Here is a 16,004-nt window from a genome sequence, read left to right as displayed (position 1 = left end):
TGGAATCATTATCAAGTTGTTTTTACAAATAAACAACTACTAATAAACCCAATGAGGAGGCTGAGTTACTCCCAAACCATTGTTAATATCTGCCTTAGCTAGAATAAAAAAAAATATTATTGTTTGCCAGATTGGGTGAATTTCAAACCATGTCTCTTCGTTGTTGGATATTAAATTAAATGCTATTTAAATTCATTTTCATTCTATAACATGGCTTTACAATTCATTCGCATTTCAGTTATCATGCATACACAGTATTTCGATATGTGAGATGGATCTTTCCCCAGTTCCTAGCATTAAAACATCAGAACAGCAAGGATAAAACGAAACAAAAGACATAAACAAGAGTCTCCATCTTGTGGGTGAATTATGGAAGCAGTCGAAGAGACTGAGAAGAGCTATTTCTTTGTCTGGTGTTACCTGCCAAAAATTACGATTACAAAAAAAGGCTGCAGAGATGACAAACAAAATAACATTAAATACACACCTAACAATTGATTTTTATATAAATATTGTTATTCAGTCCTCAAAGCTCTTCATATTTTGATGGCTCCTTATGAACTACAACACAACAGCACTGTTAAAATATAGGCTATAGTTATTGTTACATATCAGTAATCATTAACAGCATGCGCACTATAAAAAAGTGTTATTGGAATTAATAATAAAACTATTAATAAACGTTGTATGCACTCAAGGCAATGCAGCTTGTGGCAAAACCTAAGTCACATTTCATTTGGATCTTTCACGTGACTTACAGCCATCAGAGGGCAGCAGTCTCACAACATCGCTTTTTTATTTTTATTTCTTCATTCCCTTCTTTTCTATGATAATAAAGCTAGTTAATTTCGATTGCAATGTGAAAATATTACATGCATATTCAGCAATAACACAAAAAGTCCCTTTTTCAGAATATTGTAGGCTATTTTAAAGATACAGTATCCAAATCCAGATAGTTTACAGATCAGATTTATTGGAGAGGGTTTAAACAATAATTTTTATACTTGTTCAATTAACTTAAAAAACGTATTACACATGCACCCGTGGAACTGTCCTTAAGGTTTACACGGTTTACAGGTGGTAGGCAATAAAGGTCACAGTTATAACTGTAATGTCCATAATGTAAGACGACTAAACAGTTTTAGGTAGATAGGAAGGACAGCTGATCATCCTTGCATTGGTAAACCACTTGATGTGCCTCCCCAGATGTGTTCAAGAACTTGCAAATGTCTTGGTGGAACAGTGGGAAAACATCCATCGGCGGAGGATGAACCAACTCCAGAGTAAGGCTACAAGTAGCATAATGTTAGTGCACTCAATTCACTATGCACATCATAAACCCGTCTTTTTAGGCAATTACCAGATATGGGTGTCATGTCATTAAACATTTTAAATTGAATGTGATCATATTTTAATAAAAACATTGTAAGTTACTAATTATTACGGTTTCAATTCCATGGTTATTCAGACAGCGAGTACATTATGTCTAAGCGAGCAAAGAGCGTTTACATTATCAAAGAACATTATCACTCACTTAAGTCTAGCACGAGTTTTGGCACTCTCAAAAACCTCTGTTATAATTAATGAAGCTGTGTACACTACTTACATACGTATAGATTATGTACGTAAATCTGCAGTTTGTTTATGGTGAGAGAATTCGCGAGAGAGCAGAATTCAGTCAGTGAGCGGGCGCACTAAACTAAACTGTGGCGTTTCAGCGATGACTCATCTGAAAGCTTCTGATTGGCCATTGCATTCATAAACTCAACAGAATCGTGTGTTATTGGTTATAATGCTGAACGCTGTAAAAACGTGTAAAAATAAATCTGATGCAGCTTGAGCAGATCTAAATTTAATGCCATAGTCGACACTTTTCATTTTCACTTTATTTGTGACAGTCATAATAGATTTAGTTTAATTGTGCAGGGGCATTTTGGTGGATGAGATGAGATGCACTGTAGTACTTAAAGCAGCTGTTGACCACACAAGATACTCACTTCAACTTTTGACATTGATCCCTACTTAGTTGAGGGACTCATTATTCCATTTTAGTTCAACTTTTTATAACATATTTACATGTGTTAAGACATTTTCTGGAAATATAATGCAAAAAGACATTTCTTTTCTTTATGAATAATTTGTTTTATTATTTTCTATTCTATTCTACTGTTGCTGTGTGTGGTTCATCTTAAAGACGGTCAGTCATAGTTTGTATAAACAGCTTGGTTTAACGATTTACATAAGAAGCTGTTGCAGATATTATGTTGTTAATGTTACATTGGAATGGACTTCAACCTTGTTTCCTGTGCTTTAATGAAATAAGACAGATTATACTTCAGACTTAAGTGGGACACACTACAATTTCCACAAAATGTCCAAAGTTAAAAAGAAATTAAACTTTCAGGACAAACTCTGAAGTTTTATTAGGCAAACCCATCAACAAAGAAACTGAAAATAGATTAGATCATATCAAATTCAGTTTGACAATTTATAGTTGGCAATTGACATCTTATTAAGGTTAACAATCTCCTTCAAGTTAAATTTTTTTGTGTAATACAATGAAGGGGACATGTTGATTTCAGTTGATGTCAGAACTAAGTCTGAAATGTTATTGGGCAAAACCATCCCCAAAGAAACTAGGACTGTAGTTATAACAATTTTAAAAATACTAACATTTCGCATGGTACAAACAAAAATGTACCATGGCAGCATAACACAAATAACGACCATAATGTTACAAATTAAAGTCTTAGAGAGGAAAGACTGAGGATTTTGTTAAAGCTTATTTTATTAAACAAGGCAAGACAAGAATCCAGAAAGTGAGACCATAAACAACAACATTTGAAAGAAATGACTGCCCAAAGAAAAAAGTCAAAGATGAACAAGGCCTAACACAATAAAATACATAAGGACAAACACTTTAGCAAGACTAATTAACAATGATGCTTGATACATCAGTATCATAGGTTTGACTCCAGTGTAGGGAACACACTGAAAAAGCATTTACCAGGAAACATTTGTAAACCACACGCAAGACATTTATTTAATTTAATTTAATTTTTTTTTTTTTTTGTTCTTTATCAAGTTTATGAAATACTGCAAACTGAAATTTGGTCCCAAACTAGTTAATCCCTACTTAGTGACCAAATTAATTAAGACTAAATGTCCTACCCTGTTACCATACCTAGTGTTGTTTTCCATTTAAATTAGACGTTTATTGCTTAAAAAACTGCAAAAAAGTACCAAACCTATGTAAAATTAACAGATAATAAAACAGATCATATTCAATTCTGTTTGACAACATAAAGTTGACAATCGACTTAAGAACCTCCTCCTGCTAAATTTTTGTTTTAGCTTTAAAATTTCAACACTGATAAATTTTGAATAAGTTTCCTTATTTGTAAATAATTGTTTTATTTTTGACGTTCCTTTTTATGTTTCTTTTACGTTTTTTATGAGCATATGTTTAACAATGATAATGCCTGTTTGTTATTTAAAGAAAAAAATCTCACTTACAATTGTTAAAAAGGACAATACATTGCATTTAATCGTTTAAGCGCTTCCGGTCATGCTTTGTACCTTATTCGTGAAAAGTAACCTAGAGGACCACGTACCATGGTATTTATTAAAATACCACTACCACATATCACCCACTGAAGCCTCGGAAAGGAGGGGTTTCCCCAGATATGGCAACCTCGACAGAAAGACACGCGATTTCACTGGATTTCCTGTTTCCGGAATTCCGCACTTACTGACTGGCTGTCGGCGAATGAAATAAACAAAGACCTACAAATCAGACTCCAACACCTCCTCTCCTCACCTGCAAACATGGACACTGGTGCGTATGTGTAAATATTGTCTCTCGCAGCTCGTAGGTGCCTGCTTAGGGCTCAGAGCTTCACAAATGTTGATGTGAATGGAGTAGCATTGTGTGGCTAACTAGCCCGAGCTGTTTCCCACTACAGCTGAAAGTGACTAAGCAAAGGTGTGAGGTCGACTTTTAACTCTTGATCGCGTATGCTCGAGTTAAATCACTGGAGTGACGCTTTGAATGGGTTAAAACGAGTGCTTACGTGTAATTATTGGAAATGGAAAGGTTTCTTATGTGTAAGAGAAGCTAAACACCGGTAAACTACATAAACAATGAATGGAGTCAAACTGAAGTCAGAGAGCTGGCTGTCAATCATTTCAGGCAGTATCTGACAATGACATATCATTCTATCCAACTCTTGTGTGTCACATGAATAAAATAGAAAGTTATACTTGTCAGTATTTCTCAACATTCATGATTATGCAATATATCAATAAAGGTTTAAAGGCACAGTGTCACACTCACTGTCCATCCTGGTTTGTAAATTGAGAGCTCTTGTTTTGTGTTTGTGCCCTTGTTTGTTGCCCAGGCCTGAGTCAGGAGAAAACATCAGCTTTTATCAAGCGCTTCCGCTCGGAGCAACGGTATCTGCTCGCCCAGAACGTCTCGACTTGCATTGATCCGTTAGAGGTGTGTCTGCACCGGCAGACAGTCCAGGACACGGTACACGTCTTTCAGCACAGCATTCCCACAGAGGGCAAGCCTGTCACCAACCAGAAAAACTCAGGTACCTACACTGTGAGGAAAATTGAGAAGTAAAGTTTTGCAAGTGAATAGTGCATCTGACAGATATTCGGTAAAATAATCTAGGCCCACATGAGATGAAAGTGTCAGTCATATTAATGGTCTAGAACAAGCTTACAGTTAAATAAAAGTAACTGAAACTTGTGTCTTTGCACAATGAAGTCCAAGACTACTGCTGAATGTTTTCTAAAAATAAGCAAAACATCAACGATTACTTGGTGCAGCACTTCACATATGCATTTCATGTGTACTGGGTTTGGAATATATATATATATATATATATATATATATATAAAATGTAATCCTCTCCTCACCTGCAAACATGGACACTGGTGCGTATGTGTAAATATTGTCTCTCGCAGCTCGTAGGTGCCTGCTTAGGGCTCAGAGCTTCACAAATGTTGATGTGAATGGAGTAGCATTGTGTGGCTAACTAGCCCGAGCTGTTTCCCACTACAGCTGAAAGTGACTAAGCAAAGGTGTGAGGTCGACTTTTAACTCTTGATCGCGTATGCTCGAGTTAAATCACTGGAGTGACGCTTTGAATGGGTTAAAACGAGTGCTTACGTGTAATTATTGGAAATGGAAAGGTTTCTTATGTGTAAGAGAAGCTAAACACCGGTAAACTACATAAACAATGAATGGAGTCAAACTGAAGTCAGAGAGCTGGCTGTCAATCATTTCAGGCAGTATCTGACAATGACATATCATTCTATCCAACTCTTGTGTGTCACATGAATAAAATAGAAAGTTATACTTGTCAGTATTTCTCAACATTCATGATTATGCAATATATCAATAAAGGTTTAAAGGCACAGTGTCACACTCACTGTCCATCCTGGTTTGTAAATTGAGAGCTCTTGTTTTGTGTTTGTGCCCTTGTTTGTTGCCCAGGCCTGAGTCAGGAGAAAACATCAGCTTTTATCAAGCGCTTCCGCTCGGAGCAACGGTATCTGCTCGCCCAGAACGTCTCGACTTGCATTGATCCGTTAGAGGTGTGTCTGCACCGGCAGACAGTCCAGGACACGGTACACGTCTTTCAGCACAGCATTCCCACAGAGGGCAAGCCTGTCACCAACCAGAAAAACTCAGGTACCTACACTGTGAGGAAAATTGAGAAGTAAAGTTTTGCAAGTGAATAGTGCATCTGACAGATATTCGGTAAAATAATCTAGGCCCACATGAGATGAAAGTGTCAGTCATATTAATGGTCTAGAACAAGCTTACAGTTAAATAAAAGTAACTGAAACTTGTGTCTTTGCACAATGAAGTCCAAGACTACTGCTGAATGTTTTCTAAAAATAAGCAAAACATCAACGATTACTTGGTGCAGCACTTCACATATGCATTTCATGTGTACTGGGTTTGGAATATATATATATATATATATATATATATATATAAAATGTAATGCCTGGATTATGGTACTGTAGGATTATACACATATACACACACACTACAGTTTAAAAGTTTAGGGGGTCAGGAACTTTCTATTCATCAAAGTATCCTGGAAATCACAGATCTTTTATTTTTGGATATCTCCAAAAATATTAAGTGGCAGAACTGTTTTGAACGTCGATAATAATAAGAAATGTTTTTGGAGCAGCAAATCAGCCTATTAGAATGATTTCTGAAGGATCATGTGACACTGAAGACTAGAGTAATGGCTGCAAAAAGCTTTGTCATCACAGGAAGAAATTACTTTTTCAAATATATTAAAATGCAAAAAAGTAATTGTACATTGTAATAATATTTCACTATATTGCTGTTTTTACAATATTTCTGATCAAATAAATGCAGCCTTTGAGTATAAGAGACTTGGTGAACGTGTTTCAAAAACATTTTAATCTCGACATCACTGTCTGTGCTTGTTTTTTTCTATCAGGGAGATGTTGGATCTTCTCATGCCTCAATGTCATGCGTCTTCCATTTATGAAGAAGTTTAACATTGAAGAATTTGAATTCAGTCAGTCGTATCTTTTTTTCTGGGATAAAGTAAGTTACCACTTCTCCTGGTCTGGGTTTTCAAAAACGACATACTCTTTACTGTTTAATCTAAGATTCAACTGTATTTATTTGCACCAGTCTCAGGTTGTAATTCTGCTGTGTTGTTTTTGCTGTCTATCGTTTTCTCTCATTGTGTTAATGGTAAAAGTGCAGTAAATCCTCTTTTTGTGTGAGATGTATTGTGTTCCCTGGATGTTTGTGGACCACTGTGTCCACCCTCTGTCCCTTCACCTTGATGGTACACACCCCCTGATCATCTGTATTTCTGTTTTTATCTCAGGTGGAGAGATGCTATTACTTTCTGCATGCCTGTGTAGAGACAGCCCAGTGGAAGGAGTCAGTAGATGGCAGATTGGTTCAGTTCCTGCTATCAAATCCTACCAATGATGGCGGGCAGTGGGATATGCTGGTTAACCTTATTGGTCAGTTTAGCTCTGTTGCATTAACCTAAACTCACATTTGTTCAGGGGAAGCATTTTTTTGTCAATTAAAAAGTGAATCGGCATCTGTTCACTTCAGACCAAAAATGGTTTAAATGTATGAATTGAAATGAAAACCTTTGTACTTCTTCACGTTCAAGTTGCATTTAAAACCCTATGTGTTTTTCAGAAAAATACGGCGTCATCCCTAAGAAGTGCTTCCCCGAGTCTCACAGTTCTGAGGCCTCCCGTAGAATGAACGATATCCTCAATCACAAGGTGAGTTACGCTCAACCTCTTGAAAGCACCTCTCAGTCTGCAGCACCATGTATCCCCTCAAGCTTTTATGTTGACATTTACCGAACGAGGATTTAGTGGCTGCTTATGAGCTGGTGGCTCCATCACAGAAACGCTCTTTGAGTCATCGGATGAGCAGAGAATAAAGTCACTAAGGTCACTTGCCTTGTCTTTTAGATAAATGAGGAAGATGGCAGTTTCGGCCCGCATGACATTTAATGAAGAGCTAAAACAAATATGAGATAATGTACCAGAAAAATATTCATCAAAGTAACCAGTGTTATTTTAGAATTTTTTTTTACTTTTATATTATTTATTAATATTTTGAATATTTATACTTTCAGTTTTTATTTTAATTTAAGTTTTAGTTATTTTATGTGCTTTTGCCATTTTAATTGTTTAATTGTTTTTCCTTTTAATGTCTGTTTAGCTTTTACTTATTTTTATACCAAGTTTTAGGCATTTTGGTACTTAAACTTGTTTCAGGCAACATTTCTAATTTTTCATCTATAGTTTGTTTTTAGTTTAAATTAATCCGAAAAGATTAAAAGGTTACATTTTTACATGGCTAAGGTCAGAGTCATGGAAAAAGCTTATAAAATTAGCATATTCATAATGTGATGCTTACATTGCCTTTTAAAGCACTGTTTACTCTGGGGTTATATTACTAAAATATTGTGAGAAAGCTAGATAAAGTGGTTTATAAGATATCTGAGATATTATATAGTTAGACACATTATTTAGCATTATCCATTTTTTAATGAAATTAAATTATTTTTGTGATTTGTAATTTGCATTTGTTTTTTGTGTTGCAGTTGAGGGAGTATTGTCTAAGGCTGAGGAACATGGTGGCCAGTGAGGCTACTGAAGCCGAGCTGTCTGACACTATAGACACCATGATTGAGGAGGTGAGTTTGTGTTTTGGAGCAAACTTGCCCTCTGTTTTATGACAATGGTATAGTTCAGCCTGAAAAAAAAAAAAACATAAATAATTTACTCACCCTCGTGTCGTTCCATCCTTGTATTCGCATATGCACATCAATTACATAATTAAAGATCTTGGCGACATATTGATTTGATTTTTAAATAATAATTATTTTGTATTAGAAATTGGATTATTTTCTTCTTTTTTTTCTACATAAAAAGATTACAGTTTGGAATGGCCATGGTGAGTAAAAAATTGACTACTTTTGAACAAACTATTTAGAATGGTAACAGAATAGTGCTGTTCTTATAGCCCTGTTGATGGCGCTGTTTGACTGATTATGAAACCACCACTAGCGGTTGCCAGACAATATTGCAAGGTTATCTTTCACAGTCTTTGGCCGCAATCTCTTGCTTATTTCACATAAGCAGAGAGAACTGTAAAATTGTGGATAAGGGACTGTCAAGCTTACTTTTTATAATTATGGGATTTGCAACTGTTTGTTCCTTATCGGCAGTTGCCAGCTCTGAAAACACCCCCCAACATTTCAGATTTCAGAAACATAAAACCTTTTTTAGACACATTTCCAGAATCAACAAACAGACGGGCAGTATGATCAGTTTTATAATTCAGTCCATAAAAAGGTAAAGGTCGTTTTTTTTCTCAAAGATCAGCATATAATAGATTCACATGTAATGTGTATATAATGAAATACACAAAATAAAAGTAAAAAATAGAAACTTGCTTCTTAAAATACACATTCAGTGGGAATTTGAAATATTTGAAAATTTTTGCAATTTGAATGTAGGTACGCTAATTTATTATACTATTATTATATATTCTAAAGAATAAACAATCCCCTATGAAATTTTAAATAGTCTCAGGACCCGTCAGACTGTAAGTGATGCAATGACGTAAGTACTGACATATTGTAAATATCATAAGTGCTCGATCTGACAAAACATAGACATCAATAATTAAACCCCATTTGAGCTGAGCAACAACATTGTCACTCAGCTGTGAACAAAAATGAGCACATACAAAGCGTGCCCTGGTTTTGTGAATACCTGCGTATGTGTATTTTAATGTATCTTTTATGTGTTTGCATGCATTTTTATGCGTGTGAGCAGAGGAAAGAGAAAGAGTGAGGTAGACGGAGAGAAAGAGCAAGCGCCTGCAGGACTTGATGACAGAATGTTCCACAAACGTGATTGTTATCGCCCGGTGCCTGTCGTTGAGTGGCAAAGGCAATCTCACTGGCATTATTACTATACCTCCACCATCTGCGGAGGGACGACGCACAGTGCACACGTATAAGTTAATATCTCTAAGCTCATTCTCTGCTTTTCTCTCCCAGGATAAGCATATGCCTGAGTATGATTTGCTTTCCTGTTTATCTGGTTGTGATACATATTCTCCTCTGTCCTGTCCTTTCCTGTTTTTGACGGGATGTTTGTTTGTCCACCTGGTGGAGGTTTGTTTTCTGTAGCACTTCACTGGCAGAGGAGTTGTTGGGACATGGGTTTGTTTATTTAATAGGGACGCGGTGAGACGTTTTTATTCAATCAAAATGGTGAGTTACGGTGGATGAGATCAAATGCAGGAAAGTCATATTATTTACGTAATTGAGACTGAATTCTAGTCCAGCGCAGTCTGCGCAGACAAAATAAGTCACGTCAGAACTTGTATGAGGTTCAAAATCAGTTCGTATCTTGTTTCCTTTTTTTTTTTAATCTGTCGTTTTCATTCATAATCACACAAGTAGATCAAAGTTGGCCTTGTTTAACTGGAGTTACTGATGTGTTGGCACTGCTGGACTGGACAGTGTCACTCTTTACAATCTCAGGACTGTATCTGACAGACCTGTGTGCTGCAGAACATGCTTTAAAGTTACTAAACAAACCACTTCTTCGTGTGAAGTATGTATGTATGTGTGTGTATATATATGTATAAAAGACATACTGAAATTCCCTTGTTGAACTTTGTTTGTCTGAAAGGAACAAAAGTGTTTCATGTTTACACGAAAGTTAAAGTTAATCAATCAAATGTATTTGTCAGCTGTTCACAGCAATGGGTCATCCGATCGTGCTCTAAATTATATTTTGGCTTGCGTTGTGTCATTTCTGCCATGTAACAAAAACAAAAAGGCCAATTATTGACATGCCATCCTTTGTTGAACTTCATTCTGTTTACTTCCTTGCAAAGTTGTGCTTGAGAAGCAGATGCAAACAAACAAACAAAATTGATAGGATCAGCACTGTGGTCTCGTTACCGGAGTCTGGCAGCCGTATAGAAAAGCAATGTTTTCAAGATCTTGTAAACAGTTACACGTACCTACCCACAGGCAACTGGAAATGTGCCATGTTGCATCTTCATACATCCAGCCATTTGCATGGTTTATTGCTTGCACATGGATTACTTTGACGTGAGACAGCCAACCAGACTGTTGCTTTCCTTGTCAACAAACACCTAGGCCTATTTGCCATATTCATACCTGGAGCACCTTGTGCCCACACCCAGGAGCAGGTGCTTGTGATCCCAGATAAGCCAGTATCTCAACCCTCTAGAACGAGACGTGATGCATGTGGCATTGGATAGGTCTGACCATGAGTGACCTGAACTTTCTTCATGCCAGTTCCACTATAAACATTTTTTGTTGCTTCATTAGTTTCGATCTTCATTTTTTTTTAAATTGGATTTAGTTTTTTGTTTTCTTTTCAGTTTCTATAATTTTTTTAATATTTTTTTTGTATTATTTTTGTGTGGGCAGGTGGGGTGTAATTTTATATAGTTCTGTGGGGTTTCATTTATTGTTTTTTGTTTTCATTTTTATTTTATTATATTTTTATTTTGTTTTAGTTTATGGCTCTGTGTATTTCTTTGTAATTTGTTTTTATTTAGTTCTGTTAGGGTTTTCATTGGCTTTTATTTTATTTTTTGTTTAATTTGCTTATGTTTTTAGTTTTGTGAGGTTTTATTTTATTTTGTTTATTTAGCTTTATTTAGTTTTTAGTTGATCTGCTTTGTTTTTTATTTTGTTTTGCTTTTTATTGCGGTTTTAGTTTATTTTTTGTTATTTGTCTTTTTTATTCTTTGTAATTTTATTTAGTTTTTTTTATTTTGTATTTTTTATTTTTATATTACATTTTTTGTTTTTAGTTTTTCAATGTTTTTATTTTTCATTTTATTGGTTTTTGCTTCATTTGTTTTTTTTAAATTTTTGTTTTGCTTTTTTAATGCTCTATTTAAAGGGACAATGACACAGAATTGTCATAAGCCATGTTTGATCTCATAATGCCTGTGTGAGCACCATGGCTGAAGACTACCACAAGACCACAGCTCTGACCCTTTGGAATAAACTAAAATGTTTTCCTGTAACATGTCACAAATGCTTTTGACTATATACTTTGGACATATGGGGATTTCTTGCACCTTTCACATCAAATGCCTATTGCTTATTCCATACATACAAGTTTGATTTTAGAGTAATTTAAACATTACATCCATACACCTTGCTCTCGTTAAATTGCTCCAAATCACAGATCCTGCATTATCCAAAGTCAAGACATAACGGAACAGCCTGAGGAGATGAGATTTAGTGCTTTTGGACGAGACATTGTGTTTTTCTTAAGCAAAAGATTTACATTGTGCTGTGGCATGCTCATCTTCCTGGCCTGTGAGCCAGCTGCTCATCCCTAGATGTGCCTCTCAGCTCTTCCTGCTGCCCTGTGGCCACCCAGTCTCAGACAGGAGTTTCAATATTGACTCGCTGACTCCGTACTGACGTCAGTGAGCCTCGGCCATTGTTTTGCGCAAGCGGCACTTTTCAACAGGCCAAAAAAAGGGAACATGGGCGCCCATGTTGTTTGGACGGTCCTGTGAGTTTATCTAACCTGCCAAGGAGGAGAGAGGATGTGAGAGCGTGCGACGCAGAGGCTGTTTGTGCGGTTGGAGCATCTGTGTCCAACGCCGGGTCAACAGGGAGGAAAGAGGGCCGGGCACCGCCGGTATTTACTCTCCCTCTGGGAAGACTGGATAGAGAAAACAAACTTTAATGCTAAATGGTTTTCTTTCTGGAATTGGGCTGGAATAGGGTGAGAGAAAAGGTTGGTTACTTGGAGAAAACCTAGCTCTCTGCTGTAACCTCTAATCATCTAAAGAGTACAATAAATTGACAAATGTTGACTTATGTTCTTCCAAAGCCTTCTGTGGAACACAATTGATATTTAGCAAATAAAAGTGGATGATTTATATTGACAAACTCCCAATAGGATGAAAAAGCACCATTAAAAGTAGTGATTATGAGTCTTCCGAAGACGTATGAGCGAGCTTTGTGTGGTTAAAAGACCAACATTTCTTTCTTTCTTTTTTTAAAGTTATGTGTGTGTGTGTGTGTTTTTTGCAGGTTTTTGTATGCTTTTGTTTTTATTTAGTATGTAGAGGTTTTTTGTCCTTTTCACTTTTGCTTCTGTTTATAGGGAAAATTAGAGAGAAATGTCAAAATGACTTTTTGGAATAAATTAAAACATTTCCTTATATACAAAAATTCTCAAAATGTTAAGTCATTATTATATAAGCTTAAGGGGCCATAAATAATTCATGTGGTTTTTTTTTTCTATTGACATTTCTTTGAAGTCCAGACAAATGAAATCTTAAATGTGTGAATAAAGTCAACCAGAATTCTCTGTAAAATTCAGTGTGTGTGGCGCCTGTCTTTGTTGATTTGCCTACTTGCATATGCTAAAAGAAAAAAGATGGGCACATCTTATCTGTCCAGTTTCTTGCCTTCCTGCATTTGCGATTGACCAAGAAGTGCATATTATCAAGGTCAAGTTAATCTTGGCTACGAGAAATCCGTGTTCCAATATGTAAAGCTCAGGAGGGCAGGAAATGCCTGGGATTGGAGTAACAAAGGCTAAGTTCTGAGAACTAAAAACAGTTTGAGTTCAGAATAAAGAGTAACAGAGTCAAACACTGGGTGCCTCACACACAGTGTTTGTGTTCTTAGTGCTCATCTCAGCTACATCCCGTCAAAGCCAGAGCTCTCTCTAATGTGGTTTGTTTTGTTTTTCCAGGTCTGATTTAAGATATCACATCCATATGTCATCCATCTTCAGAGTTCAAACTTCAATCAACCATTTTTGAATTTTGAATACTTATTAGGAGCCATAAAACTTGAGAATTTCAGCTATGCGCACTTACTGTTCAAAAGTTTGGGGTCAATATGATTTCATTCATCTTTTCTCTTTTATTTGATGTCTTCAGGTGTTTCGAGTGGCCAGTGTTTGTCTGGGCAGTCCTCCAGACACCATCTGTTGGGAATACCGAGACAAGGACAAGACCTTCCACCGCATGGGCCCTTTAACTCCTCTGGAGTTTTACACAAAGCACGTCAAGCCCTTCTATAATCTTCAGGACAAGGTAAGAGCAGCACAGGCCACATCAGCTTCAGTCTGTTGTCGTCCTCACTCACAAGTTGTGTAATCTCTATGCAGATCTGCCTCGTTAACGACCCACGGCCCCAAAACCCCTACGGAAAGCTATACAGTGTGGAGTTTCTGGGAAACATGGTGGCCGGCCGCAGAACACTTTACAACAACCAGCCCATAGAGCTGCTCAAGAAAGCTGCTGCAGATTCCATCAAGGGTGGAGAGGTAAAATCAGTGGGGTTCGAAGGGTTGCCATTATAATTGACCATTCGCAGAGGCTTGATTGACAGGCGATCTGACCAATCACAACGCGGATATTATGTGCCGCCGTTGCTATCCGCCATCTTGCCCGACAGCTACGGCCGGTTTCCATAGAAATCCATGTTAAAACGAGGTAAAAAAAAAAGATCGACTGAATTGTAACTTTTTCAATGTAACTAAATATAAATATGTGCGGAGGGTTAAACTGTGCTGTTGTTGGCTGCCACAGTAACGGCAATAAGCTAAGGAATTCCTTTAAAGTACTTGTTTTGCGTACCAGAAAACCTGTCATGTCCGGCGCTGTATGCATGGCTTGAAATACTGAGTGTTAAAACGTGTGCTCTTACCATTCTGTGGACAAAATCCCGTGAACTTCGCCCCGATCGGGAGCTGTATATTCACATGCGCGCTCATGTTTTCAATGCAGCTAACCTCGCGTCGCTCCATGTCATCTTCCCACTCATTTACTGCAAAAAGACGGTCACTGATACACTCTGAAGTGATGAAACTATGGCGCCATGTGCTTTTTTAAACCATTTTCATAGGTTTCACGTTATATTGTTGGCTCAGAAAATATGTAAATGCGCATGTCCAGTAGCCGCAGCTGTATCCCTTCTTCAAATCAGACAGGAGAGTAGATTAATTTAGGTGGACTTAAACTTGAAAAATTGTGTGTTCCGCGGTTGAAATAAAATGCTTTCTGATGTTTATTCATTTCCATTTCATGCTTTACGTAAATATGAAAAGACATCGGTTCACGTGTTTGAACTTAGGCAATAAAGTGATCCGTCACGACACTTTAAAGAGCCACAAAAAAGTATTTATTGTTTGAATTTCAGTCCTGAGACCTTGTTTCATACCAGAAGTAACCTGCTCGCTGTCTTGTCTGTCAGCACGTTGTCGGTTTCCTCTTTGCTCTGCGATGTATTTTTCACTGCGTGAGAACATGAGTGTAGTGTGAGAGCTGCATTGTTTGTCGGGGATAGCAACAGTAACTAAGGGCGGTTCTTTGCGAACGGTCAATTAGGCTGGTTAGGGTCATGTGATCAACTTTGGGAAAGTTTAGGGATCCATTTTTTGTTTTTTGGAAATACTTTGATTTAGCAAGGATGCTTTAAATTGATCAAAAGTGCCAGTAAATACATTTATAATATTGCAAAATATTTCTGTTTCAAATACATGCTGTTGATCAAAGAATTATGAACATTTCTGAATGATCATGCAGAAAATTGGAGATATATCCAGCTGCAGACCCGCAGCACCAGCAGTTTCAGAACCGTTGCCACAGAACCGGAAGTGAGGGGCGGAGCTTACATTTTTTAAAAGAGTAGCGCCACCTTACGGTTTTTAAGGGGTAATTTGCTTTTATTACACACCATACGTCATACTTTATGTATGCATTTTATAATGACATATTAAGCATTTTATAAACATTATATACATCTTGTGTAATTTAGTTGTAGACCTATACAGTTATTAGTTGTAGACCTATACAGTTATTCGTTTCATCGTATTATGCGAGTAATTTCCTGTTTGTGATGTTAAAAATAATGTTTGAAACTTCTGGGCATTTTATATGAAATATACTTTAATCACAAGATTCAAAATAAATGTTTACTCCAAAGTCAAAAACACGTGCATCATAAATTTTTCTATATGAAAACTAAAACATTTCAATAAAACACACACACACACACAAACAGCAGCATAATTTTAAAAGTAACAATCAAAATGTACACAATAATTAAATTGAAGTTTATAAAATGAACAATTCACTATTACGCCCGTTTTGTCATGACAATCCTGCATGAAAACTTACAAAATGAACAATTCACTCTTGGGCACATTTTGTCGTGACAATCCTACAAAAATAACTCCCCTGAACACAAGATGAAATATGAAGGGCACTCTGGAAACTTCTGTTCCAGGAGATTGTTGAGGGTCTTTTCCTCGTCCTCTTCCTTCATTGTAAGGAAAAGAGGCTCTTCCGCTGGCCCCCTGAGGAGATGTCTGGTTAATGGAGCCATTTCACAACTTCTGTGAGATTACTG

The 16,004-nt window shown here is 36.7% G+C and overlaps 1 protein-coding gene across 1 annotated transcript in view; it reads left to right on the top strand.

The window, feature by feature from the left end:
• The first annotated feature begins 4,923 nt into the window (after positions 1–4,923).
• Positions 4,924–16,004, top strand: part of LOC107669757 (bleomycin hydrolase-like) — a 17,016-nt gene continuing 5,935 nt past the window's right edge. The window contains exons 1-8 of the mRNA XM_016462136.1: positions 4,924–4,947; positions 5,510–5,707; positions 6,501–6,610; positions 6,903–7,044; positions 7,232–7,320; positions 8,154–8,246; positions 13,529–13,684; positions 13,759–13,917. Coding sequence (XP_016317622.1) covers positions 4,938–4,947; positions 5,510–5,707; positions 6,501–6,610; positions 6,903–7,044; positions 7,232–7,320; positions 8,154–8,246; positions 13,529–13,684; positions 13,759–13,917 — 957 coding nt within the window. The 5' untranslated portion in view covers positions 4,924–4,937. The remainder of the gene's footprint in view (positions 4,948–5,509; positions 5,708–6,500; positions 6,611–6,902; positions 7,045–7,231; positions 7,321–8,153; positions 8,247–13,528; positions 13,685–13,758; positions 13,918–16,004) is intronic.

This window comes from Sinocyclocheilus anshuiensis, unplaced genomic scaffold, assembly GCF_001515605.1.
Source record: "Sinocyclocheilus anshuiensis isolate Anshui unplaced genomic scaffold, SAMN03320099.WGS_v1.1 scaffold684, whole genome shotgun sequence".
Taxonomy (NCBI): Eukaryota; Metazoa; Chordata; class Actinopteri; order Cypriniformes; family Cyprinidae; genus Sinocyclocheilus; species Sinocyclocheilus anshuiensis.
This window is presented reverse-complemented; position numbering and strand designations above follow the sequence as displayed.